The 27,052-nt window shown below is 47.7% G+C and overlaps 1 protein-coding gene across 1 annotated transcript in view; it reads left to right on the top strand.

Annotated features, from left to right (window-relative positions):
* Positions 1-27,052, top strand: part of GRIN2B (glutamate ionotropic receptor NMDA type subunit 2B) — a 330,192-nt gene that overhangs the window by 282,571 nt on the left and 20,569 nt on the right. Inside the window, exons 8-10 of the mRNA XM_045001048.1 lie at positions 308-461; positions 2,299-2,424; positions 5,622-5,851. Coding sequence (XP_044856983.1) covers positions 308-461; positions 2,299-2,424; positions 5,622-5,851 — 510 coding nt within the window. The remainder of the gene's footprint in view (positions 1-307; positions 462-2,298; positions 2,425-5,621; positions 5,852-27,052) is intronic.

Raw genomic sequence — 27,052 nt, 5'->3', positions numbered from 1 at the left:
CTGCAAAACGTCTGTTAGTCTATAAGGTGCCACAGGACTCTTTGCTGCTTTTAAATATCATCTTTTTAATACATGCAACATGCTTTGAGTAGAAGATTAATATTTATAAGTCTCTTGAGAAAAGTATGTTTTGAAGAGAGATAAGAAAGAGGAGATGATGGAAGTAAGGACAGGGAGAGAATTCCAGGCATAAAGGAGTGTATGAAAAGATGGGAGTGGGAGAAGATACTGATGCGGGTGGGGTCCTTAACTGTGAGGCATGAGTGGAACCAGCCTCAGTAACTGTCCGTCTTTCTCCTTATCTGAGGTGGTCACCAAGCGAGCCTACATGGCGGTGGGATCCCTCACCATAAATGAGGAGCGTTCAGAGGTGGTGGACTTCTCTGTGCCCTTCATCGAGACAGGAATTAGTGTCATGGTATCACGTAGCAATGGGACTGTCTCACCTTCTGCCTTCCTAGGTAAGCTCTTCTCCTGAGGTGATGGTGAGGGGGGACTAGTGTAATGAAAAACCAGCCAAAGAGTCCTTGTGAGTCTCTGGGGCATTCCCAAGGAAGGAGTTTCAGAGAAGGATTTTTTTCTTCAAGTTGTTTTCTTCAAGTATTTCAAAATCCCAAACAAGCAAAATCCAGGCAAATTCAAACACTCAAGGTCCAGGAGTGTGACCTTTAGGCACAATGCTAGCAAGGAGGTGACTCACTTACAGCTCTCACCCTACAGTACACAGTATTACCGTGGGTCTGTCTACAGTGCTGTCAGAGGTTGACTGCAGCACGTGTGCACATACCTGACCTAGCTTTGAGTTAGCCAACTCCAATAACAATAGCAGTGAGGTTAAGCCCACCCAGGACCGTGGGTGCCTACTTGAATGACTAGTCCATGCTTCCGTGGCTTTGCTTCTATTGTTATGGGAGCTAGCTAGATCAAAGCTAACTTGGGTATGTCTACATTGCTGCAGTCACAGTTCTGATTGCTGGGTAGATGATGTGCTCGGTGGCTCAGCTAGTATCACTCCCAGTGAGTGTGAGCCAGAAAAAAAGTGGTGCAGGTCCTCCTACCAGAACTTGTGCCTGTCAGAATATCAGGGTTGGAAGGGACCTCGTGAGGTCATCTAGTCCAAGCCCCTGCTCAAAGCAGGACCAATCCCCAAACATATTTTTGCCCCAGATCCCTAAGTGGCCCTCTCAAGGATTGAACTCACAACTCTAGGTTTAGCAGACCAAACCACTACCAGCACTTCTGAAAAAGAGTGGGGCACAATCCCTGTACTAGGCCAAGATTCCATCCCCTACTTCTACGGTCCCAAGGTAGTTGAGAGTGATCACTAAGTACTGAGTTTCTGCTGTGTTTCCTCAAGCAGTTACGACATTCCTAATATTTACTGCTTTGCTTTATAAAATATGTTGAGATATAGCAAAGCATAAAAGGTGAGTTATAGGATCAGTCTGCTCTCTGACCCTGATTCTGCAAACACTTATCCATATGAAGTTACGCATGTACCTAAGGAAGATTATCTAAACCTCTTTGTGCTGGGAATCTCAGGAGATAATGCTTTTCTGATAAACTTTCCAGTATTTTCTGGCTTTGGCCAGGTCCTGAAATATCACCAGGAAGTTTAAAACAGCAGCAGCAACAAAATTAACACAACGTTTTTGAATTTCAAATAGGTTTGGGTTCAAACTTTGAGTGAAGGTTGGAGCAGGGTCATATTTGATCTGAACTTGCTCAGCCCCATCACTGCCCCTCCAGCTTGGAGAAGGGCAGAAGCCAGCTTCAGTCAAACACTCACAGGGCATGAGCTGTAGCATTGCTAGTGCAGCCTGGTGGTCTCAGTTGCCACGCGGCAGGCTGGAACATTGGTAACACTGCAGTAATTCTGGCTGAACTGCAAAAACTTCAGGGATAGAGTTTGGTTCAGGCAGGCACCCCAAAATTAAGCTGCTTAGCTGAGTCGTATCCAAACCTGTTTGTTCCCCAGAAATGGGCTGAAGGACTTAATGGGATGAGCATTTCATCATTGCACCTGATGATATCTGGGCCTGGTTCCAGGCAGAACTGGGAATTACAGACCCTATGATGAAAATGGACTAAAAAGTGAACAAACTTTTTCCAGTCTCAGAAGCTTTGAGGCTTGATTTGAGGTGGGGGCGTGAAGGTTTGGGAGCTGGTTCCTATTCTATGCAAACCAGTCCCCCGATCTCCACCCTCGACATGGAGCCCTCTGAGTGGGATAGTAATGCCAGCTGTGGTGTGTCTGGCATTTCACCCCGTGCCCTGGTTTTCTCCTCTCCTGTCCAGAACCATTCAGTGCTGACGTATGGGTGATGATGTTTGTCATGCTGCTCATAATCTCTGCAGTGGCTGTCTTCGTCTTTGAGTACTTCAGCCCTGTGGGTTACAATCGGTGCCTTGCTGATGGCAGAGGTAAGAGGAGCCTTCTTCATTGCAAGTTTCTCTCCCTTCTCATCCTGGCTCCTTAGGCAGTGGGAGTTCCTTTTCCCCCTACACACGCTCATGGATCCAGCCCGCTTGGATCTCTGTATTCTAAGAAGGGAAGGGAGGGAGGTGGGAAGATGACTCTTAGGATAATAATGGGTGTGGATAATGGATAATCGGCTTGGCTCAGGAGACTGTTATGTAGAGCCTTTCATCTATAGACTGCTAACTCCAAACTACTTCTAGCTGGCAGAGAGGGGAAATGGATACGGGTATCTAGCACTGGCCCTGCTGTAAGCCTTTTTGGAATAATTAGAGGGTCCTGCTCTGCCAGTCCACCTTTCGTCAGTGCTATGTTTCACTTAAAAAAAGTAAAACTTAAAAGCCCAGAGAAAGAAACTCTCCCCTATTATATTCTTCTATGCCCCATTCTATGATATCCATTAGCTGGGTGTGTCCCCACCCCATTTAAAGCTCTTTTGTTGACCAAAGGTTGTGAGAGGACTGGGAAAGCGAGACATTGGTTTTCCTAGGGCTGAAAGAGGAGTTATTTTGCAGGGCATGGGAGAATGGAGGGGGCAAGTCTGATCTCTCTCTGTGATGCTCAAAAACCTTCTTCCCTGGGAGAAGAGATGAGTCAGAGAAGAGGACAGAGAGGGATTTTTGCATTAGCAAAGATGGAATGCTCAGCAGTTAAGGTTGCTACTCTCTTCTTAATCTCACTCCATTATGAATTGGTCCCCAACCTAAGGCCTTCTATTTTGTCAGCACACTGGTCACTTAACAACAGCTGAACTCAGATGTTTGTTTGAAAATATGTTCACTTGCCTGCCAAGCCATTGCCTCCAGCTGATTTATACCACCAACTCAGACAGCACTGAAAAAAATAAAAAAGAATTTGTAATGGAAATACCGTCAGAGACTTAAGTATAACTATGCCAGTGGGGACTTCTCTAATAACACTGAACTGTGGACAGCATGTATGGGCAGATGCACATATCTAAACAGATGTATGGGCAGATGAAAATAGCTATGAGGTTAAAAGGAGAGACTAATACAGATGTGCAATCAGCTGCTATATTAATACAGCTGTGCAGCCAGATGCAGATATTAAACTAGCTGTATGGGCAGATGCAATTAATAGTATGTCGGAATAGTTGTAAATATTACATGTTCGGACAGATGTTTTTGTTAGTACAGGTGTGTGTAATAGTGCAGATGTGGATGTTATAGTGTTTGCTTGGCCGCTAATGCTCTAGTTAAGGTTACTTTGATACTCCCATCTAGGGTGACCAGACATCCCGATAAAATCGGGACTGTCCTGATATTTAGGTGTTTGTCCTGATATTTCGCTCCGCCGGCAGCACTCAGCTTTTTTTTTTTACTCTGCCTGCGGACCGCTCCCGCTCCCCTATGTGTCCCTATATTTTCTTCCTCTCATCTGGTCACCCTACTCCCATCACTGTGTAGTTCTGTGGTTGACAATGCAGTTGTGAAAATATGCTGTGAAATCAGTTGAGAGATTAGTGTTTTAGGGTGGAATTTTCAAAAGCACTTACGGGTATGTCTACACTGCAATTAAAAACAGGCAGCTCGCCCGTGCCAGCTGATTCAGGCTTGTGGGGCTCAGGCTAAGGGACTGTTTAATTGCAGTGTAGATGTTCGGACTTGGGCTGCAAGGTGGGAGGGTCCCAGAGCTTGGGCTGCAGCCCAAGCCCAAAAGTCTGCATGACAATTAAACAGCCCCTTAGCCAGAGTCAGCTGGCACAGGTCAGCCGCAGGTGTTTAATTACAATGTAGACAGACCCGTAGTGACGTAGGCACTGATAATCAGTGGGACTTGCGCCCCTAAGTTATGAGGGCATTTTGAAAATCCCATTCTTAGCCTCTCTCTCTCCTCTTTTCTCTTAAAAATAAATTAACGCAATGCACAAAACCATGCTAATGTCATATTAACATTACAGTTATAAGCACTCAGAAAGCCAGGAAGTGCAAAAATGTATGTTTCTCACAATAGCTAACTTGTCCCATTTCATATGGAGGATCCAATTTTGCCAGCTGATACATCCCCATTGGAGTCAGCTGGAGTTGTGTGTGCACGTCCAAGGGTAGAATTGGGCCACTTGCATTTAAAGTTATATTTTGAATAAAACAATTGGTTTTCTTGAAGGGCTAGGGTGTAGCTGGCCTGACATGGGTGGAAGAGAAGGTGCAAGAAATCTTCCTTCCCTTGTGCTCCTCTGCAGAGGTCAGCCCTAGTCACCATAAGCAGCACAAAGACTATATCTAAGTGTAGCACCACTGCTGGCACTAGATGCTCCACCAATGCAGTAGGTGGGAGTATGGCCCTACCTTTTCAATACCACACCGGGGGGCTTGGTGGATAGTGCACTGGACTGGGACTCAGGAGACCTGGGTGCTATTCCTGACTTGGCCACTGGACTCTGCTAGGTGACCTTGGGCAAGTCAGTTCATCTCTTTGTGCCTCAGTTTAGCTATCTGTAAAATGGGGATAAATTTGTTAGTCTTTAAGGTGCCACAAGTACTCCTAAGATCTGACTGTTTTTCTACAACTGTCTGCTGCTCAGAGCCAACGCAGCTCAGGGAGATAGAGCTGGGCTCTTTTCTGGCTCATGCATCATCAACAGAATGGCAAAAGGAGATCCATTTGTAGGGCTACTGGTGCAACCCTGTGCCCTTCAGATTGGGCACTTACTTATGCCTGGGCCAGCCCACTGAGGGTGCTAGTTTGCACGCACGTCCCCAAGGAAGTAATTGGAGCGCAGTGGTGTTGAGCAGCTGTAAGAGAGGGCAGAATTCATCTGGCAGAATCTTTATTACTAGTGATGATGGCCAAAGCAGAAAGGAACAGTTTGACTTTCAGATTCCGGGCAGCAGTTAGGAGTTAGAAAAAAGCATCTTTTTTCCTTGTAAACTGTACTAATTTGTCAACAAAATCCTGAAGACATGATAAACATGGAAGTCCACGCTGCCATTTATTACAAAGTCACTTTTCAGAGTGAGGCTGTGCTTTAGTGCCACTGCAAGGACAGATGTGAGTGCATTACAGCTGTGGGAGCAGATGGCAATATTAATCCAGTGATCATGTTGCATGAGTAAGTAGAACTGCAGATTGCTTATCTTGAGGTTTTCACTGCCTGTGTTTTGTTCCTTGGTCACTCCAGAGCCAGGTGGACCCTCTTTCACCATTGGCAAAGCTATCTGGTTGCTGTGGGGTCTGGTGTTTAACAACTCCGTGCCAGTGCAGAATCCCAAAGGTACCACTAGCAAGATCATGGTGTCTGTGTGGGCCTTCTTTGCTGTCATCTTCCTGGCCAGTTATACGGCCAACCTGGCTGCCTTCATGATCCAAGAGGAGTACGTGGACCAAGTGTCTGGACTGAGCGACAAAAAGGTAACTGATCCACTCCAAATTTGAAAGCATCTTTCACCATAGCAGAGGCTGCTCCCTCTCTAACCCATTCTCATTGGCAACCAATGCATTGATACAGTGTCTGGGTTAAATAGTGCTAAGACTGATCACTGAAAAATAGTTGCACTTTACATGTTCAAAGCACTGTGCAAAGGACCAATGGGGTAACAGTACTGGATATCATGTTATAAAATCTGTGGGCCAGATACTCTGCTAGTATAAATTACTATCGATCTATTGATGTTAGTCCATGCACTGATTTACACCAGTGGTCCTGTATTTTAATGTTCACTGTTATGAATAGACACTTAGAAACTCAAAACAGAAATGCTTTTCTTTTCTGAACAGTTTTCTATCCCTTGTTTACACACACTGGTTTTTGTTACCTCAGAGTAATCACTTATGCTGGGCGGTACACGTTGGTTTGCTCTGACAGGATTGCTCATGTGTGCAGGACAGCGGTCACTGGTTACTTAGGGTAGGGTTGTTTATGAGCAGTAGGCTGTGCACGCTGGTTTGTTTTTATTATATGGGTACTCATGAGTATGCAGCTGTAGGTTCTCGTTTCTTAGCCTGGAGCTCATTATTCAACCAAGGACTGCTCAAACTGCTTTATTGCTGTAGGGTGGCCTCTCAGCATGAGGCTGCAAACCCTTTTGTTACCATGTGGTGGCTAGTGAGAACTTGACTATACACACTGGCTTGTTATTGCAAACCTGGCTTGTTATAGTCAAGGCCCCATCTATTCTATGACAAGATAGACTCAGTTCTGGGGCCAGGACCCCTAGTGTAGACAATACTTCTGTGCAGTAGCCTGGAAGTTCTGTGACAGATTCATGTACATTTTTTTAAAATAGCATTTTTAATGGAATGAAATACATCAAGCTGTCATGGGATAAAAGGGAAGGTCCTTTCATGGATTGAGAACTGGTTAAAAGACAGGGAACAAAGGGTAGGAATAAATGGTAAATTCTCAGAATGGAGAGGGGTAACTAGTGGTGTTCCCCAAGGGTCAGTCCTCGGACCAATCCTATTCAACTTATTCATAAATGATCTGCAGAAAGGGGTAAACAGTGAGGTGGCAAAGTTTGCAGATGATACTAAACTGCTCAAGATAGTTAAGACTAAAGCAGACTGTGAAGAACTTCAAAAAGATCTCTCAAAACTAAGTGATTGGGCAACAAAATGGCAAATGAAATGTAATGTGGATAAATGTAAAGTAATGCACATTGGAAAAAATAACCCCAACTATACATACAATATGATGGGGGCTAATTTAGCTACAACAAGCCAGGAAAAAGATCTTGGAGTCATCGTGGATAGTTCTCTGAAGATGTCCACACAGTGTGCAGAGGGGGTCAAAAAGCAAACAGGATGTTAGGAATCATTAAAAAGGGGATAGAGAATAAGACTGAGAATATATTATTGCCCTTATATAAATCGATGGTACGGCCACATCTCGAATACTGTGTACAGATGTGGTCTCCTCATCTCAAAAAAGATATACTGGCACTAGAAAAGGGTTCAGAGAAGGGCAACTAAAATGATTAGGGGTTTGGAACGAGTTCCATATGAGGAGAGATTAAAGAGGTTAGGACTCTTCAGCTTGGAAAAGAAGAGACTAAGAGGGGATATGATAGAGATATATAAAATCATGAGTGATGTGGATAAGGAAAAGTTATTTACTTATTCCCATAATACAAGAACTAGGGGTCACCAAATGAAATTAATAGGCAGCAGGTTTAAAACAAATACAAGGAAGTTCTTCTTCATGCAGCGCACAGTCAACTTGTGGAACTCCTTACCTGAGGAGGTTGTGAAGGCTAGGACTATAACAGCATTTAAAAGAGAACTGGATAAATTCATGGTAGTTAAGTCCATTAATGGCTATTAACCAGGATGGGTAAGGAATGGTGTCCCTAGCCTCTGTTTGTCAGAGGATGGAGATGGATGGCAGGAGAGAGATCACTTGATCATTGCCTGTTAGGTCCACTCCCTCTGGGGCACCTGGCATTGGCCACTGTCTGTAGACAGGATACTGGCTAGATGGACCTTTGGTCTGACCTGGTACGGCCGTTCTTATGTTCTTATCAATGAATAACCCCAATCTGTACGGTAGCCCTCGTGGTGTTTGTTCTGATAATATCTTCACTTTGTTTCATGCTGTCTCCACATTCTCACATTTCAGTGTGCCACAGTTTTTTGTATTGACAACATGTTACTGCAGGGTAGAAGCAGTCAGGCAGAAAGGTGGAAGTTTTGACAGCTGGGTAAGGGATAATTGGGGCTTTTGGCACCAGAGAAAGCCTGGGCATTGTATGGGATTGTGGGATAAACATGTTAGCTGGAAGTTTCTACTAAATGGATCATCACTAAAACAGTTAAATGTTGCCATTAATTTATCGTTAGTAGGTTTCACCATTAACAACCCATTGAACTGAGTGTGCCTCCAAGTCTTGTTTCAGGATGCATGCAGACTCAGGAAGACAACTACTCATCTGTTCACACTCTGTGCATATTTTTAAGGTATTCTTCACACCCATGAGGAGGTGTGTATAAAATATGAAGTTGATTCTGAGGCAAATTACACAGCTTCAGATTCATGGAGGGCACTGGACCTTGGCCATATTGTTGAGGATGTTATTGTAGGGTTGCTGGAATGAAGTGGGTCTGGGTCCTCTTCCCCCCACTTTGTTTATACATTTATAATTGTTTTGGATATTTTCTACACAACAACCCAAGTTTATCAGAACAGAGAAGATAAAATATATTTAGCTAATCAGGGCATCACACAAACATGGCTTTCAGTGCCAATGGTGCAGCAGGGTTAGAATTGCAAAGTTTTGCAACAAAATCTGGAACCAGGTGAAACTGGCCTAGCAACAGTTTCAGGGGGTTTCATAGCATCTCAGGCCCAAGCTTTACTCTGCAATGTATCCCGCCAATGCCCAGTGAGGGGGAGGCCAGGAAAGCTCTACTTCAGCCAAAAGCCCTCTGTGTAAATAAGCTAGGACTACATCTTAATGGATTTTCACTCATTTCACACCTGAAGAGGCACAAGCAACCAATGACAGAATTTTCAAGCAGCAATCCATATGTCCTTGAGCAGTTGTTAAATGCCCTAGTCTCTCTGATTGAAATTCACCCCTGTGCAGAGCCCCCCCCCCCCCAAGTTCATATATTACCTATGCCCCACTTACACTCTCAATACAGGGTTTAAATAGGACTTGAATGCTGCATTGTCCCAGTTGGTTAGGCAGAAGGGATACTGTGAGGAGACAATAGCTGACAAATCACAGAAAGCCAAGAAGAGAACAAACGTACATCCTTGGAAGGAGTCCAGGGCACCTAGGCTTTCTGGGAGTCTCTTTCCCCAACATGCCAAACCACTGAAATCTTGCCTTTGGCAGTCATTGGGGCAGCAAAAACCTCCCAGCCTGTCACATTTTCTGGAGAGGGACAGGTGCCTCTAGCAAGACATGGGTCAGTGGACAAAATAGCTCAAGCTAATGCTGAGGGCCTGGTCACTGTAAGGGATTTTGGCCTTCCTCCCATTCCTCTCTGAGGCCTGGTCTACACTAGGACTTTAATTCGAATTTAGCAGCGTTAATTCGAACTAACCGCTCAACCGTCCACACCAGGAAGCCATTTAATTCGAACTAGAGGGCTCTTTAGTTCGAATTTGGTACTCCACCCCGACAGGTGGAGTAACGCCAAATTCGACATGGCTAGCTCGAATTAGGCTAGGTGTGGATGCAAATCGAACTTAGTAGCTCCGGGAGCTATCCCACAGTGCACCACTCTGTTGATGCTCTGGACAGCAGTCCGAGCTTGGATTCTCTGACCAGCCACACAGGAAATGACCCGGGAAAATTTGAATTCATTTTCCTGTCTGGGCACTTTGAATCTGACGTCCTGGCTGGACATCGGGGCGAGCTCCGCAGCACCTGCAACGATGCAGAGCTCTCCAGCAGAGGAGTCCGGCCAATCCAAGAATAGAAAGAGGTCCCCAGCATGGACAAACCGGGAAGTCCTGGATCTGATCGGTGTGTGGGGCGAGGAGTCTGTGCTGTCGGAGCTGCGCTCCAGCAAGCGGAATGCAAAGACCTTCGAGAAGGTCTCCAAAGCAATGATAGAGAAAGGATACAGCCGGGATGCAATGCAGTGCCGCGTGAAAATCAAGGACCTGAGACAAGGCTACCAAAAAGTCAGAGCGGCAAACGGACGCTCCGGAGCCCAGCCCCAGACATGCCGCTTCTACGAGGCACTGCATGCCATTCTAGGTGGGTCTGCCACCACTGCCCCACCAGTGACCGTGGACTCAGTGGATGGCATAGTGAACCTGGACAGTTCCTCCTCGATGTTCGCCGATGGGGAAGATGAGGAAGGTCTGTGGAGGACGGCGCAGGCGACAGCGAACACAAAACCGCTTTCCCTGACAGCCAGGATCACTTCATCACCCTCACAGAGATCCCCTACCAACCCTCCCTGGCCGTTAACCCGGACTCTGAATCAGGGGAAGGATCAGGCGGTAAGTGCTAGAAACATGTAAACATTTATTTTTTATAAAACAGGTATAAAAAAATAGAAATACTATATATAAAATTTTCAATGAAAAACTATATGAAAAGTAGGTCCACACATATAGGGATTGAACAATAATCCTCCAGGGACAATTCAAGAAAGGTCTCATTTAGGTCCTCGAAAAGCCTCCGCAGGAGGTTCCTGGGGAGAGATGCCTTGTTGGGTGCTCCGTGGAAGCACACTCTTCCGCGCCAGGACATCCTTATGTAGATGGGAATCATCGCCTCCACAAGCATGGCCGCATATGGTCCTGGTCTCTGCAGGGCTTCCCTTAGCATCCACTCTTTGTGACTCCGAGGGACCCGCCTCAGGGTGATCTCGTTCATGAAATGCTGCATCTAATTAGGGCAATTAGTGTATTGTTACTGTTGTGAATGGTTGACTTTTACTTTGCATAACAATGACCCTCGCTTAACAGCCACGTGTTGTAGGCCACATAGGAAAAGCATACATTGATCTTTCCCGTGCACTGGCGGGAGTGGCTGGAAAAGGGTCAGAGTATATGATTTCTAGATTGTCTTTAGCGGGAGGGCACAGCTATCCATTAACTGATAAGCAGAATGTACTGTAAGGCTTACCAGGACTGTCTGCTAGACGGATTCAGCTGTCTCTCCCCACTTGTCCGCTCTCCTGTGCAATGCCGCAGCCAATGAGAGCGTATTCCGAAATCTCGAACTTGGCCCGAGATCTCATGAGACTTGTTGCCCTGTATGGTCTTGTTCAGAGAAACTGACTAGACTGTGTTCACTGTTCGCAAACATGTATTTGTTCAAGGAAATCAGTTACTTTTCCCATCACACAGCTTCGGCTCTTTCCCGGACTGCCCCGGCATCCCCCTCGCAGAGGCTGGCGCAGATTAGGCGGCGAAAGAAAAAGACTTGGGACGAGATGTTCGCGGAACTGATGGCATGCTCCAGAGCCGAGGCGGCAGAGCAGACACAGTGGAGGGAGACCCTATGTCAACAGCATCGCACACACATCGAACGGGAGGATAGGTGGCGGCAGGAAGACCAGCAGGCGACTCAAACGCTGCTTGGGCTAATGAGGGAGCAAACGGACACGCTCCGGTGCCTTGTTGATGTTCTGCAGGACCGCAGGCAGGAGGACAGAGCCCCCCTGCAGTGTATCTGCAACCGCCCTCCCCCGCCAAGAAGTCCTGCCCCCCCCTCACCCAAAAGTACAAGACGGAGGGGCGGTAGGGGCCGTGAGAACTGTCACTGCACCACTGCATAGCGCTAATGTACCACACACCTCTCAAGCTATACATTTGTAGAAGTGCTTCCCTTACAGGCTCACCCAGTCCCAAATCCAAGTTTCATCCCCCCACTGTGTATTAGATTATTAAAAGCTGTTTGCTGTTATTCACTGTTTTGGTCACGTCTTTCGTGTCAGAGGATTTTTTTTTGTATGGGGGGGGGGAGGGGATTTATAATTGCACGATATAGCCTACATTACCAGGGTACAGACTTGGGGGCATGATCAACTGCAGGGCACACACACACTGCAGTCAGTAGGCACCAGGGTCACTCTGTGTGGTGTATGCTGCCCCGGGTCATTCTGTGATGTGTATGCTTGTCCAGGGTCCTAGCGCCTGCCACCCCCTTAATGTTAAGGCACGCTGCCCTTACCATGCACTTCCACCGTAGCAACGAGCCTCTCCGCTGCCCTGAGCCCCAGCAAGAGCCCTCATCCACGGACAGATACTCACCCTTCCCCCACACCCCTCACCCCTTCCTACGCCCAAACCCGCAGCCCACTGCCGTCATCCAAACCCCTATCCAAAGAAGGCACCACTCGCCCCTTCCTGCAAACCCACCCCTTCCTGCAATCCCTCCCCTTGATGCACAACCACTTGCAACCGTCCCCCACCCCAGAGACCTATGTAGGAGCAGGAGGATGTCATTCCTCTATGGAACAAGCGATCTGTACATCAGTGCACACCGTGCCCAGCACAGTATGCGTCCATGTTTCAACAACTGAACAGAAATGCAAAGTAAAACAAAGATTTATTAATAATGAGTGTAACAATTAATTTGATTTAAAACGTGCTTTGGAAGTGGGGGAAACTTGGAGAACGGGGTATGTAACCGCAGATCGAAATCGACACATACAGACACAGGCCCAGGGTCAGTTTCTCTTGAAAGCAAGTGGAGAGTCATAGGTTACCCTGCTCTCCGAGGAAACTAGCTTTCAAAGCCTCCCGGATACACAGCGCTTCCCGCTGGGATATTCTCTCGGCACGGGTGTCTGGCTGAGCGTAAACTGCAGCCAGGCGATTTGCCTCAACCTTCCATCCGGACAAAAAGGTCTCGCCCTTGCTCTCACAGAGATTGTGGAGCACACAGCAAGCAGCAATAACTACGGGGATATTCTTTTCGCTGATGTCCGAGCGAGTCAGTAAGCTCTGCCATCTCCCCTTGAGACGTCCGAAAGCACACTCCACCACCATTCTGCACTTGCTCAGCCGGTAGTTGAAGAGTTCCTTCTCTCTGTCCAAGGCGCCTGTATAGGGCTTCATGAGCCAGGGCATTAGCGGGTAGGCTGGGTCCCCGAGGATCACTGTAGGCATCTGCACATCCCCAACCGTTACTTTGTGGTCCGGGAAGAAAGTACCTGCCTGGAGGCGTCTAAACAGACCAGAGTTCCTGAACACACGCGCGTCATGAACCTTGCCCGCCCACCCAACGAAGATGTTGGTAAAACGTCCCCTATGGTCTACCAGTGCTTGCAGCACCATAGAAAAGTAGCCCTTTCGGTTAATGTACTCGCTGGTCTGATGGGCTGGTGCCAGGATAGGGATGTGAGTCCCCATCTATAGCCCCACCGCAGTTTGGGAATCCCATCGCGGCGAAGCCATCTATGATGTCCTGGACGTTTCCCAGAGTCACTACCTTTGAGAGAAGTTGCTCAACGATTGCGTGGGCTACTTCAATCACAGCAACCCCCACGGTAGATTTGCCGACGCCAAAGTGGTTCGCTACTGACTGGTAGCTGTCTGGCGTTGCAAGTTTCCAGAGGGCTATGGCCACTCGCTTCTGCACATTCAGGGCTGCTCGCATCCGGGTGTCCTGGCGCTTCAGGGCAGGGGACAGCAAGTCACAGAGTTCAAGGAAAGTGCCCTTACGCATCCTGAAGTTTCGCAGCCACTGTGATTCATCCCAGACCTGCAGCACTATGCGGTCCCACCAGTCCGTGCTTGTTTCCCGGGCCCAGAATCGCCGTTCCACACCATGAACTTGACCCATTGCCACCATGATCTCCACGGCGCGGCGTACCCTGCTTTGTGAGAGGTCTGCGCCACTCTGTGACTTCCTGTCCTCACCGCGCTGACGGAGCCTCCTCGCCCGATTTCTCAGCAGCTGACTGTGGAAGAGGTGGACGATAAGGTGCGAGGAGTTGACAACGGCCATAAGTGCAGCGATGATCGCAGCGGGCTCCATGCTCGCAGTGCTGTGGCGTACGTGCTGTAACTGACAAGAGAAGGGCGCGAACAGATTTCCTGCCGGAGCTTTCAGGGAAGGAGGGCGTGATTGACGGTTCAATGATGACAGTTACCCAAAACCACCCTCGACACATTTTTCCCCCCAGCAGGCATTGGGGGCTCTACCCAGCATTCCAATGGGCAGCGGGGACTGCGGGAACTGTGGGATAGCTTCCCACAGTGCACCGCTTCCAAAGTCGACGCCAGCCCCGTTACTGTGGACTCAGAAATTCGAATTAGTGTATTTACTGTGGATACACAAATTCGACTTCATAAGGTCGAATCCACAAATTCGACTTAAGTAGATTCGAAATAGTCTTGTAGTGTAGACAAGGCCTGGGACTTCTTGGATCTGCTAGCAAAAGCCTTTAATAGCATGAAGATAGTAGGTTGAGGATCCCACCACCTTAACGGTGGAGGAGTCCAACATGTCACATATAGTAAGAAGGAAAAAAAGACCATCACCACCTGTGGCTTTCTATCATCAATCAAGTTCAAGGCAACTACTGTTGAAGACATTTCCACTGATAGTGTCTCCTTGGATGTAAGGATCTGCTCTAGAAAAGGTGCTAGACCAGGGCAAGCTACGACCCGTGGGCTGGATTGCCAGCCATTTTAAGCCGGCCCTCGAGCTCCTGCTGAGGAGTGGGGTCTGAGGCTTGCCCTGCTCCAGCTGGGGAGCAAGGTCAGGGGCCGCTCCCCATGGTTCCCAGAAGCCACAGCATGGCCCCCCTCTGCCTCCTATATGCTCCAATGGCCCCACTCCAATGTCCCCCTCCAGCACTCCAATGGGAGCTGAATGGACGATGCCTGCGGACGGGGCAGTTTTCAGAGCTGCCTGGCCGTGCCTCCACGTAGGAGCTGGAGAAGGGACATGCTGTTGCTTCCGGGAGCTGTTTGAGGTAAGCGCCACCCAGAGCCTGCACCCCTGAACCTTTCCCCGTGCCCCAACCCCCTGTCCAAGCCCTGATCCCCCTTCCACCCTCCGAACCCCTCAGTCCCACTCCGGAGCACCCTCCTACACCCCAAACGCCTCATCCCCAGTCCCACCCCAGAGCCTGCACCCCCAGCTGGAGCCCTCACACATATCCCTGCACCCTATTCCCCTGCCCCAAGCCGGAGCCCCCTCACACACCCTGAACTCCTCATTTCTAGCCCCACCCTGGAGCCTGCACCCCCAACCAGAGCCCTCACCTGCTCCCACACCCCAACCCCAATTTTATGAGCATTCATGGCCTGACATACAATTTCTATTCCCAGATGTGGCTCTTGGGCCAAAAAGTCCCCCACCCCCACCCCCACCCCCGTGCAAGACTCTCAAGTTTGGCTTCCCCAGACCTCTCTCTCCAGTAGCCCCTAATAATATGGATTTAAATGCCCAGTTTTGTAAAGACTGTCTTCTTTAGGACCTCTCCTAACACTTTTCCTCAGAGGCCCTGCTGGTGCTATGCAGGGATCTTACCAAACTTCTAAAGTTCACCCCCTTTCTCCTGTGCCTGATGCTGATGTGCTCCCTGCTATCTCTGAAGAGAACAAGCTTGACAGTTCTACTCTTTTCCAGACAGCTGTCCAAAAATTAATACATGGGCTGCTCACTATACTTCATCTGTTAATTCCTCCAGATGATAAGGCTTCCCGCTGATAAAATCATGTCCTGTGTTGTGGTCCCTAAAGTAGATTCAACTGTAGCCAATTTTGGGGAGGGAAATCCCCTATCCATTGAAGGAAATGTTGGCTCCAAGAATCCCCTAAGCAAATGTGTGGATGATCTTTTCAAAAGGTCCCAAGAAATCTCTAATCACCAGTTAACCTTTCCATTTACTCGCTCTACTCAGAGGGGGCTGTGGGTGACTCACTGAACTACACTGCTCTGCTGGGAGCTGTCTACACTGCCATTAACCAGGTGATTGTTACTTTGGTCTGACCACCTGGGTCAGCCTAACCCAGATGTGCACATCCCTACAGTAAAGACTTAGGCCATGGCTACACTTGCAAATTTGCAGCGCTGCAGTAGGGTGTGAAAACACACCCTCTCCAGCGCTGCAAATTGCGGCGCTGCAAAGCGCCAGTGTGGTCAAAGCCCCAGCGCTGGGAGCGCGGCTCCCAGCGCTGTACGTTATTTCCCACAGGGAGGTGGAGTACGGACAGCGCTGGGAGAGTTCTCTCTCAGCGCTGGCGCTTTGACTACACTTAGCGCTTCAAAGCGCTGCCGCGGCAGCGCTTTGAAGTGCAAGTGTAGCCATAGCCTTACTCACATTACTGAATCTTAACTATTTCTGAACTTGCCCTAGTGTGTCTTAGGGTATATCCCATGGTTCTTTGTGCTGAGACATTTTAGGATTTTTTCCCTGTCAATTGCAGGAGAACTTCTCTGTCCCTTAGAGGGGAACTGTGGGAAGGAAATGGAGAACTGTCATCATTCAAGTGATTTAGCCTATGTCCTCACTGCAAGATGGGTGGATTTCTACCTGAGTGAAAGCCTCCACTCTAATTTTAGCCTACAGCCCCAGATGCACCAGCTAGCTTAGGTTGAAAGCACCACTAAACTCAGGTGAGATGGTTTTGTGTGTGGATGAGAAAGAGATTAGGGGCAACACCTGAGTAAGAGTCCAAGTTAGCTTAGACCCTTAGGGTATGTCTACACTACCAGATTAGTTCGATTTAACTTAATTCGAATTTGTGGAATCGACCTTTCAAAGTCAAATTTGTGTGTCCACACTAAGGACACTAATTCGACTTTGTGAGTCCACACTAACGGGGCAAGCATCGACATTGGAAGCGGTGCACTGTGGGAAGCTATCCCGCAGTCCCCGCTGCCCATTTGAATTCTGGGATTTCCCCACAATGCATGCTGGGGGGAAAAATGTGTCGAGGGTGGTCTTGGGTAACTGTCATCATTCAACGTGCTTTCGGACGTCTCAAGGGGAGATGGAGGAGCTTACTGACTCGCTCGGATCTCAGCGAAACCAATATCCCCATTGTTATTGCAGCTTGCTGTGTGCTCCACAATCTCTGTGAGAGCAAGGGGGAGACCTTTATGGTGGGATGGGAGGTTGAGGCAAATCGCCTGGCTGCTGATTACGCTCAGCCAGACAGCCGTGCAGTTAGAAAAGCCCAGCGGGAAGCGCTGTGCATCCGGGAGGCTTTGAAAGCTAGGTTCTTCAGGGAGCAGGGTAACCTGTGACTGTTCAGTTTCTTTACAGAGAAGCTGAACCTGCCCCTGCTTCAGTTACTGTTGACTTTCTTCTGCGGTTACATACCCCGTTCACCACGTTTCCCCCCTTCCAACACACGTTTAAAAATAAAGTTAATGGAACATTGTTAATTAACAACGTTTTCTTTATTAATGAATTCGCATTAAAGGGTTGAAACAGGGATACAGACTGTGGTGGGTAGGGTGTGCAGTGATGTTAACACCGCTTCTACACTCGAGGAATGATAGGCTCCTGCTCCTAGAGCGGTCTGCAGTGCCGGACTGGTTGTTTCAACGGAGCCTGCCATCCCTCCTTTTCGGGACTCTGTGTGCGGGGGCTACGTGACCTGGTGGCGGGGGAGGATGGTTACAGATTCCCCTGCTGCGTGGCTCTGTGGTCCGGGACAAGGACCACTGCATAAGTTCTGTAACTGCCCTCCCATGCCACAAAGTCACGTACCCCCCACCCACACAGAACATGGAAAACACCTCCCAGACCGACCAGGGTGCCTACTGACTGCACTGTGTGTGTGACCTGCTGTTGATCCTGCCCCCGTGTCTGTACCCTGGTAAAGGTGACTGTCCTATGCAATTAACAACCCCCTTCCCCCCCCACCCTTCACAGACAGTCTTCTGTAGAAAAACTTGACGAAAATAGTAATTAACAGCAAACTACTTTTAATAATCAACTACACAGTTAGGGGATGAAACTGGGATTGGGGCTTCAGTGAGCCAGGAAGGGAAGGACTTCTCAACATTTAGGGAATGAGAGCCTTCTTGTATTTGTGCACTCTGCAGGGGTGCAGTGATAGTTTTCACGGCCCCTGTCGCCCCTCCTTCTTGTTACTTTGGGTGAGGGGGGTTTGGGACTTCGTGGCGGGGGTGGGCGGTTGCAGATACAGCGCAGGGGGGCTCTGTCCTCCTGCCTGCGGTCCTGCAGAACATCCACAAGGCGCCGGAGCGTGTCAAATTTTCCCTGGGCATTTCCTGTGTGGCTGGTCAGAACATCCAAGCTCGGACTGCTGTCCAGAGCGTCAACAGAGTGGTGCACTGTGGGATAGCTCCCGGAGCTACTAAGGTCGATTTCTGCCAACACATAGCCTAATTCGACATAGCCATGTCGAATTTAGCGCTACTCCCCTCGTCGGGGAGGAGTACAGAATTCGAACTAAAGAGCCCTCTAGGTCAAACTAATTAGCTTCCTGGTGTGGACGGGTGCACGGTTAAGTCGAATTAACGCTGCTAAATTCGACATAAACTCCTAGTGTAGACCAGGCCTTAGAGAGGAAATTCTCTGCCCTTCTGATTCATTCAGCTAGTGGAACCCAGGCTGTTGTCCTGGTGATGTGAAGTCCCGCTAGAGGAGCATCATAGCACAAAACACAGTGCAAGCCATCTGAAATGCTTACTCTTCAGGGCTCACTGAGGAGAGGCTGAGGCCAGCTGTGAGACAGTTGACTCTCACTATGACATAGAAAGTTCAGTGGATGTTTTCCCAAGTTATGATCAGGTCCTTGGCTCTGGGCACAATTTATTAACAACCTTTTCCCTGCCGCACCTTCCTTCCTGGCTGTTCCTGGGGGATTACACTTGACTGGCCATCCAGCTGCAGGTTTCACATGAACTATGTTCTCTCAACTTTTGACATAGCCAGGTTGCTAAGGTGGCTGGGCCCTCTGGCCAAACCCTAAAGTTCATCCCTTCCAGGGTATTGTCTCCTCTCCCTGCCACAGCACTCCCTCAGCCACATCACACCCTCCTTGGGTGTCCCTGTTACAGCCCTGCTTGCAGGAGTAGGAACAGGCAGCTTTCAGCAACCAGCCTCTTTCCTCTCCCAGGACTCCTCTTTTTGTGCCCCATAGCAGTCCTGGCTCTTGGTCACCAGGGAGGCAAGCCAAAATTGGCCCACGTGCAGCTGAGTCCTCAACCTGTGAGACCAGGACACCTGGCAGGTGCACTAAGCTAAATTCTCTCCTGAGCTAAGATCTGCTTGACACTACAAAGGAGAGTTGGAATGGGGCTACAGCTCCCATCTTCTCAAGTGGCTCTGTCTGCAGTGTAAATGAAAGAAGCCTAGGGGCCACTGCTATCATGGTGATAGGCAGCATTTGGTCCCTATGGGATCATGTGCCAGCTGTGAATTGGCATTGTGGAGCACATCTTACACCTCTCTCCATTTGTCCTCACAATCCAGCATGCCCACCTGCCATGCCCCTCCATCCTCTGACTGTTGGGGCAGTTGGTGTCAGAGTCAACTCTGAGGGCTTTATGCCAGCTGAAAAGTCCCCTCCGTCTGTGGATGTTCAGCTTGGCAGCTGTGGTCAGATTCTGGCTCCTTTGTGACATGATCTGCGCAGCACAAAGGGGTCAGAACAGCAGAAGCGAATCTTGCCCTCTGATTCATATTCATGCAGGCCAGAAAGACAGACAACTCAGCAATCGTGGCCTGCTTGAACTAGCAGTAAGTGCTCAAAGTCCAAGCTTCTACCTTAGTGAGGTCAATAGAAATCTAACAGCTCTGGAAGGGGTCTCCTCTTCCAGGGAGGTGAATCACCTCACAGAGGTCCATGCATTCCAGTTGTAGTGTCCCAATAGGGTCTACCCCTCTTGTAGCTGTTTGCCTTCTTGCCAAATGTCCCTGCTTCAGACTTCTGCATCCAGCTCCTGGGCCTGGGTTTTTCCTGGCTTTAATCAGGGGACATAACCCGATTTCTGATAATAAGTGTTTCAGACAGGCTTGGAGAAACAAGTGGCTGCTGTATTTCAGTTTTCTGAAGGCAATACATAAAGAAATCAGAACATAAATGAAATAATGTTTGAAATAATCTGCTAGCTACACACACATTCCCATTCATATACAGTAGTAACAGAATAAAAGCAAATGCGAGCGGCCAGCAGTGCATATAAATAATGCCTGTGGAGATGAGAAAAATTAATTAAAAATAAATTTAAGAAAATAAATAGGGTCTATGCATTTGTTGAAAATGCCTAAGAACCTAGTAAAGCAAAGCATGAAAATGATCATCTCATAATTGACATAAAGTGCAGAGAAGTGGCCATCTAGCTCCTTGTAAATTAATGTAGATTGTCTAGGTTTCACATGTATTTACAGTTTTGTAAGAGGTTAATGAAATGTTAAGGCGAAGGCCCCATGGGCTGTGCAGCACATTAAACCGAAGTTATACAACCAGGCCCCCAGATATGCAAAGCACTTAAGCACGTGCTTAACTTTGAGCATGTGACTAGCCACATTAAAGTCAATGGACTGCTACTCACATGATTAAAGTTAAGCACATGCCCAAGTGTTTTGCTGGGCTGTGTGGTCATATATAGCAGATCTCTGCTCAGGAGGAGGTTAGGAAGAATGCTAGGTGGTAACTGTCTATATTTACAGATCTCCTAAGGAGTGCAGGAGTAGGGCTCATCTGCTTTGCACCTTAAAAGACCTGCAGGAGGGGAAACTTCTGGCCACGGGGCTTGGAGGTAGTAGTGGAGCTTATAGGAGGGCACTTAACACTAACCCAATATTTTTTGTGATATTTGTGTGGATTTATGTGACAAAAAGAGGCTTGTATGTGGCAACTTGAAAAGGTGGAAGTTGTGCCACTGTTTCTGTAGCAGCACAATTGTGTTGTTCAAGTGACCTTAGCTGAGGTTCTGAGTTAGCTGGACAAAAGTCAGGCAATTCATAGTTAAAGATCACACAGCAACTTTAACTCTGTATTGTTGCGTGTAAAGCAGGGTTTATCTCGCATGCTCATAGAATCCTGGCTTATGTCACATCCTATTTGGAAAACAGAATTCTGCAATGGAATAAGATTGCCCTTCTTTCTCCAGTGCTTCTCCAGCGAGACTGTTTACCATACATGAATTGCGTGCTGACTTCTGTGTAAAAGTAACCTTTTTAGTTAACATTAGATGCACATCTGCAGAGCTTTCTGTCACTGCATAATATAGTATATGTCTATGAACTGTACAACACAAGACTGAATGTCGAGGTTCACTTTTAACTCTGAATTTCCAGACTTTTATGCCATCTGATGATCTCTCTGCACATCATTATAAATGATCAGTTACAAAGATGTATAATAACAATCAAACTGGAATTTCTTATTCACCCTTATACATGCAGTGAGTTACAGCACAAATTGTACAGTCTTCTGGCTGGGCTTGATTTTCAAGTTTTCAGTGAGATCCTCAAAACAAGCCACTGTGCTTGAAGAAAATTGGCTCCATAGTTTTGAAGCTATGAATGTTTAAAATCAGCAGGGTTTGAAACATCCTCTTTCTCCCTTTCCCCTTTCTGCTTTCATTTCTCTCTTTTTTTAAACCTCTGCTCAGACAAGAGTAGTTTGGGACATGGCGAGGCTATGATGCGCTTTAGCTTTGACTCACAGGATCCTCTCTCTTCCATGGCTCTGCAGGGGTTAATGGCAGTAAAAACTTGTAATGCGGCTTTTCAGAATTAACGGCAGTACAAATGTGGTTCTGTCAGGAATTTAAGCAGATAAGACACAGGAGGAGCAAATGTGCTGAGTAAGGCTCTGGGTTTGATTCATACCTTCAAGCAAAGGGAGATTCAACTTCTTGGGTTTTGCTGCACTCATGGCAGAGTGAGGGGATTCCCCCTATCCCTAACTTCCTCTGTGTTATGTAGGATGGCAGACTAAATGATCACAGTGGTCCCATCTGGCCTTGGAATCTGTGAATCTATAATCTACCCTTACTGCACTGGCACATCACTGGCATCACTAACAATTTTCTGATCCTTTTTTTCTCGTAATCTTCACTCGGTATTAACCCTTTGGGGATTGCAGCTATATTTGGCCACCTACATGTTCATTTGGCTGGCATTCTGGGAAATGCCAGCCTTCTGAGAGTTGTAATAAAAAAGAACAAAGATTTGTTCTGTTTCCTGCTTCCGAATAAGCCAGCAGAGGAAGAAGCGAAGATTATTTTTATTGATTAGTTATGTAGTACCATAAATGTGCGTGGCACTTTGCAGGCAAATAAAAGACAATGGCTCTGCTGCCTTAGGAGAGTTTACAGTCTACGAGCTGTGAACTGCTTCATGCATCTCAATGGGCTTTTAACTCTGAAGCTTCATGACATGAGAAAGAGAGGATGTGGGTTACATGAAAAAAGACCGTTAGGTTGCTTGGGTTAGCAATGGGTACAACTTGATGCTACATTTATTTTTTCAATAATGTAGATTGCAAGCTGTATGGGGCAGGGACTCTGTTTTACTATATATTTATACAAAGCCTAGTGAAAGGTGGCCCTGATTCTTACCATGACCTTTGCATGGTACTGCAATATAAGTAATGGTAGTTTTTAAAGTTACTCTGAAGAGAATTCTACTGTTTACAATTACTCAGGGTAAAATCCAAGTTCCCCTGAAGTCAATGGGAGTTTTTCCATTGAATTCAATGGGGCCAGGCATTCACCTCAGTATCCAGTACAGTAACTCCTCACTTAAAGTTGTCCCAATTAACGTTGTTTCCTTGTTATGTTGCTGATCAATTAGGGAACATGCTCATTTAAAGTTGTGCAATGCTCCCTTCTAACGTCTTTGGCAGCCGCCTGCTTTGTCCACTGCTTGCAGGAAGAACAGCCCATTGCAGCTAGCTGGTGGGGGCTTGTAACCGGGGTGGACCGGCAGCCCCCCTATCATCTCCCCCTATCATCTCCCCACTCCCCTAAGTTCCCTATGCTGCAGCCGCCCAGCAGGCTATCAATTGGCAGTTCATCTGTCCCTCGCCACACTGCCGTGTGCTGCTCCTGCTCTCTGCCTTAGAGCTGCTCCCAGAGACTCCTGCTTGCTGGGGGGGTGGGCACTAATGTCAGGGTGTCCCCCTCTCCCCTGCTCCTGCACCCCACTTACCCCTTCTCCATATAGAGCAGGGAGGGGACACGGATGGAGAGAGACAGAGAGAGCCTGGGGCAGCAGCTGCTGTCTCAACTTCTTGATCCACTTAAAAAGACAATGCACTTAAGAGTGGGTCAGCTTACTTAAAGAGGCAATGTGCATCTCTCTCTCTCGCCCACACACAAGGTGTGTGTCTGTCGCTGTCTGCTATGCTGTCTCCACTCCCTCATGTTCATGCTGCCTTGCTGAGAGGCTACATTAACAACGTGTTAACCCTTGAGGGCTCAGCTGAGTGCTAGTTTATCATTTAGCAGCAAGGCATTCCCTGGGAAATATCTCTCCCTCTTCCACCCTCTAACTTCACCACCTCAACCAAGCTTCACAATCATCATAGCTGTGAACAGTATTAAATTGTTTGTTTAAAACATATACTGTGTGTATATCTATATAATATATAGTTTTTTGTCTGGTGAAAAAAATTTCCCTGGAACCTAACCCCCCCCCATTTACATTAATACTTATGTGGAAATTGGATTTGCTTAACATCATTTTGCTTAAAGTTGCATTTTTAGGAACATGACTACAACGTTAAGCGAGGAGTTATTGTACTCCACACCCACGTGCAGATCAGCTTGCAGCATGGGCAGGTTAGCCACTACTAGCGCTCTGTTCCATCATCACATACCTCTGAATATAAATCCCAGAACTTCATTGGCTTTCTCTAGTAGAGCTGGTCAGAAATGGAATTTTTTTGCAAAAAATGTGTCTCCTTGATGTGTCAGAAAACTTAATATTTTTGACCATCTCTATTCTTTGCAGTCAGATTGCTTTTCAAACTCCTGTCTAACGTGCTGTCCACTGTCACGCCTCGATCTTTTTCACTATTATTGAATCCCAGGCTTCTCCCTCCCATTGAATATCTGTGTTTCTGATTATATTTCCCCTAACATATGTGTGTGCACTTTTCCTTCTCACTGTTTGCCTGGAAGTTTATTACACGGCTTTTTCCCCCATTCTATTTTAATTGGAGGTTGACTGCATAATAGAGAATGTATGGTAGGATTTCATGTTGGGAAGGGTGGCCCATAGAATGAATGACCCACACCCTCTACACTTGCATGTGCACAAATAAAAGCTACGGATATTTTAACTCATATCTGGTAACCCACTGAATTGTCACACTTAAGGCCTGTTCTACAAAGGGAGTTTAGGACAGCAAAACTATGTTTCTCAGGGGTGTAAAACATCCACGTCCCTGAGCAGCGTTGTTAAGCTGACCTAAGTCCCTGTGTAGGCAGCGCTAGATTGATGGAAGAATTCTTCTGTTGACCTCGCTACCACCTGTGCTGACAAGAGCATCCCTCCCGTCGGCATAGATAGTGTCTACATGAAGCGCTACAGGGCTGCAGGTGTGCCGCTATAGCAGTTTAAATGTGGACAAGCCCTAAGTCTGTGCTTATCGTATCATGGGTTAGTGTGTGAAGTGTCCTTCGCATTCTGCTTGATTGGGAGGCTAAGTGATCCCAGTGGGAGCATGGATTTCTTTTGGTGAAGAGGCTTGAGGTGCATCTAGAGATCTGACTGAGGTGAGGCTTTATAGTCCAATGGGTGTGCACTGATGAAACACGATAGCCCTGCGGCGAACAGGCTGCATGGACTGTGTACATAGTGATCCAGTCCTGATGTGTATATGGTGAGTGTGTGTGCAAAGGCCTGGTCGTGAAGAGTCTGCAGACCCGTGATGTGCGTGTAGCGACTGAGGCAGTGAAGGGGCTACCTAGCCCCAGCGAGTGCGTGATGATGTGGGTGATAAATAGCCCTGAGATGCAGTCTGGTCAGAGAAGAGAATATACAGCCTTGAGGTTGGTAGTGATCCATTTAGTACAGAGACTGCTCAGAGCTGACATGTGCATAGCGATCCAGTCATTGAAGAGACTGTTTAGTCCCACTGTGAGCATTTCTTTGGCAATAATTCCATGTGGCGGAAGCTGCTTCCACCAATTGGATCACGGCTTTCATCTCAGCCATTTTACAAGGACAACTATTTTTAAACTTGCTATTTTTGAACTTCCTTTCTTTTTTTTTTTTTTGTCACCTCTGAATTGTTCCCAGTTTGCTCCGTTTCTTTGCCTGACCCAGCGGTGTCACTATTTCACCTGCTGACATTCTTGCATCTTGCCCATTTGCTAAGTGGGACCTGCCCCCCTCCCAACACCTTTGTGGGGAAGTTTAATCTAATTCTTTGCCAGTGTTGTTACGGTCAGCAGCACATTAGCAGCATTAACACTGATCCCCCCCTGGAGACTCATCTAAGCAGTGCCCAGAGCAAGGCACTATGCCCAAGAAGGCCAGGGAATTTGGAACACCAAAGGGTATTTGTGAATATGATAAACCACAAGAGCAAGGCCTGAGGGAACTGAATGCATTTCAGGACCTCCCAACGCTGTATGTTGGATATGACATTTTCCCCTCACACTTTAGAATCAAGGCAGTGTATTTTTTCATTGTAAATGATGGGAGAAGTCAAGGGACTGATGTTTCACCACTGGAGTCCTGGGTTTGAATCCTGTCATGGGGTATATGGAAGGGGCTGATGGGGGAAGTCAGTGTGGGGCGGGGAGAGGAAATGTGGGGATGGGAGAAAGGGAGGAACTGGGAGTTTGCAGCCAACTGGAAGGGACTCTGGGTTCAGCCTTGGGAAGAAAAAGTGTCTGAAATGGAAAAGTCTGATGTCTGAGTGAAAGTGAGGGGGACAAGCTGGGACTGAAGCTTGAGAAGTGTCTGTATGAGGGAACTCTTATTAATTAAGGAATGAGCAGTGCTGTCTCTTAAGCCTGCTCTACACTCAGATGTCGTGCCTATGCAACTCCTTAGGTGCCTATGGAGATGAGCTGTGCGGGTGTAAGACACCTTTACACGAATGTAATTGTCCCCCTGGGGTGGTACAAGTTTTGCATGCAGACAAGCCCTTGGAAGGAAAGGAATACAGCCGCAGCCTCTGATGATATTGATGATATATATTCCAGTAGCAGTAAAAATTTATTAGGCACTTTCCAATTACAGATCAAGGCATAGGCACAACTCCGTGGGTGCTCCGGGACTGGAACACCCATGGGTAAAAAATGGTGGGTGCTGAGCACTCACTGGTAGCCCCCTTTTCAGCTCCCCCCCTAGTGCCTCCCACCCGCCAGCGGGCCCCGCCAATCAGCACCTCCCCTTCTCTCCTCGCGCCTCCCACCTGCTGCGATCAGCTTTTTCGCGGTGTGCAGGAGGCTCTGGAGGGCAGGGGGGAGGAGCGAGGGTTTGGTGCGCTTGGGGGAGGGGCTGGAACAGGACCGGAAGAGGCAGGGTGAGGGTGGGCCTTGGGGGAAGGGGTGGAGTGGGGGTGAGGACTGGGGCAGAGCCGGGGGTCCGGCACCCACCCGCCCCCGGCACATTGGAAAGTTGAAACCTGTGGATCAAGGCACTATCTCTGCTCTGAATCTAAAAAAGACAAAGATGAAGGAGGGGGCAACGGGATACTGTCCAGAAGCAAAGTGACCAGGGTGATTATAAGTATATATCTCAACAGAAACAATGGTGTATCTTTTGGTTTTGATTTGTTTGTTTTTTAATGTGATGCCTTTGTAAAGGGGTCACAGTCAGATTGGCCCCAGGTGGGGATGATGCGGAGACCTAGTGCACCATGTGAATCAATCAAACATAAGCCAAGTGAGGGTTCACCTCATGTGGGATATAGGCAGGAATAATGAGATGAAATTCAGAAAGGCAAAATATAGGCTGATTATCAGGAGCCATTTCCTAAGACTGAACCCGGTTAAGCTGTGAAGCCGTTTCCCAAGATAAGTGGTGGAAGTCCCATCCTGTGGGACATGTAAATCTAGACTGGACAAAGCTCTCAAAAACGTACTGTCAGGAACAACCCTGCCCAGGCCAGCGGCTGGACTAGATGACCGAGTAGGTCTTTTCCATCTCTAGTTTCTAGGAGAAGCTCAATCCTGGGGGAAAGCCACACAGCAGCTTCACTGCGTGTGTGGCTAGATACTTTCGGACACT

This window comes from Mauremys mutica, chromosome 1 (genome assembly GCF_020497125.1).
Source record: "Mauremys mutica isolate MM-2020 ecotype Southern chromosome 1, ASM2049712v1, whole genome shotgun sequence".
Lineage (NCBI taxonomy): Eukaryota > Metazoa > Chordata > Testudines > Geoemydidae > Mauremys > Mauremys mutica.
Note: the sequence above shows the minus strand (reverse complement) of the source record. Positions and strands in the feature narration are given on the sequence as shown.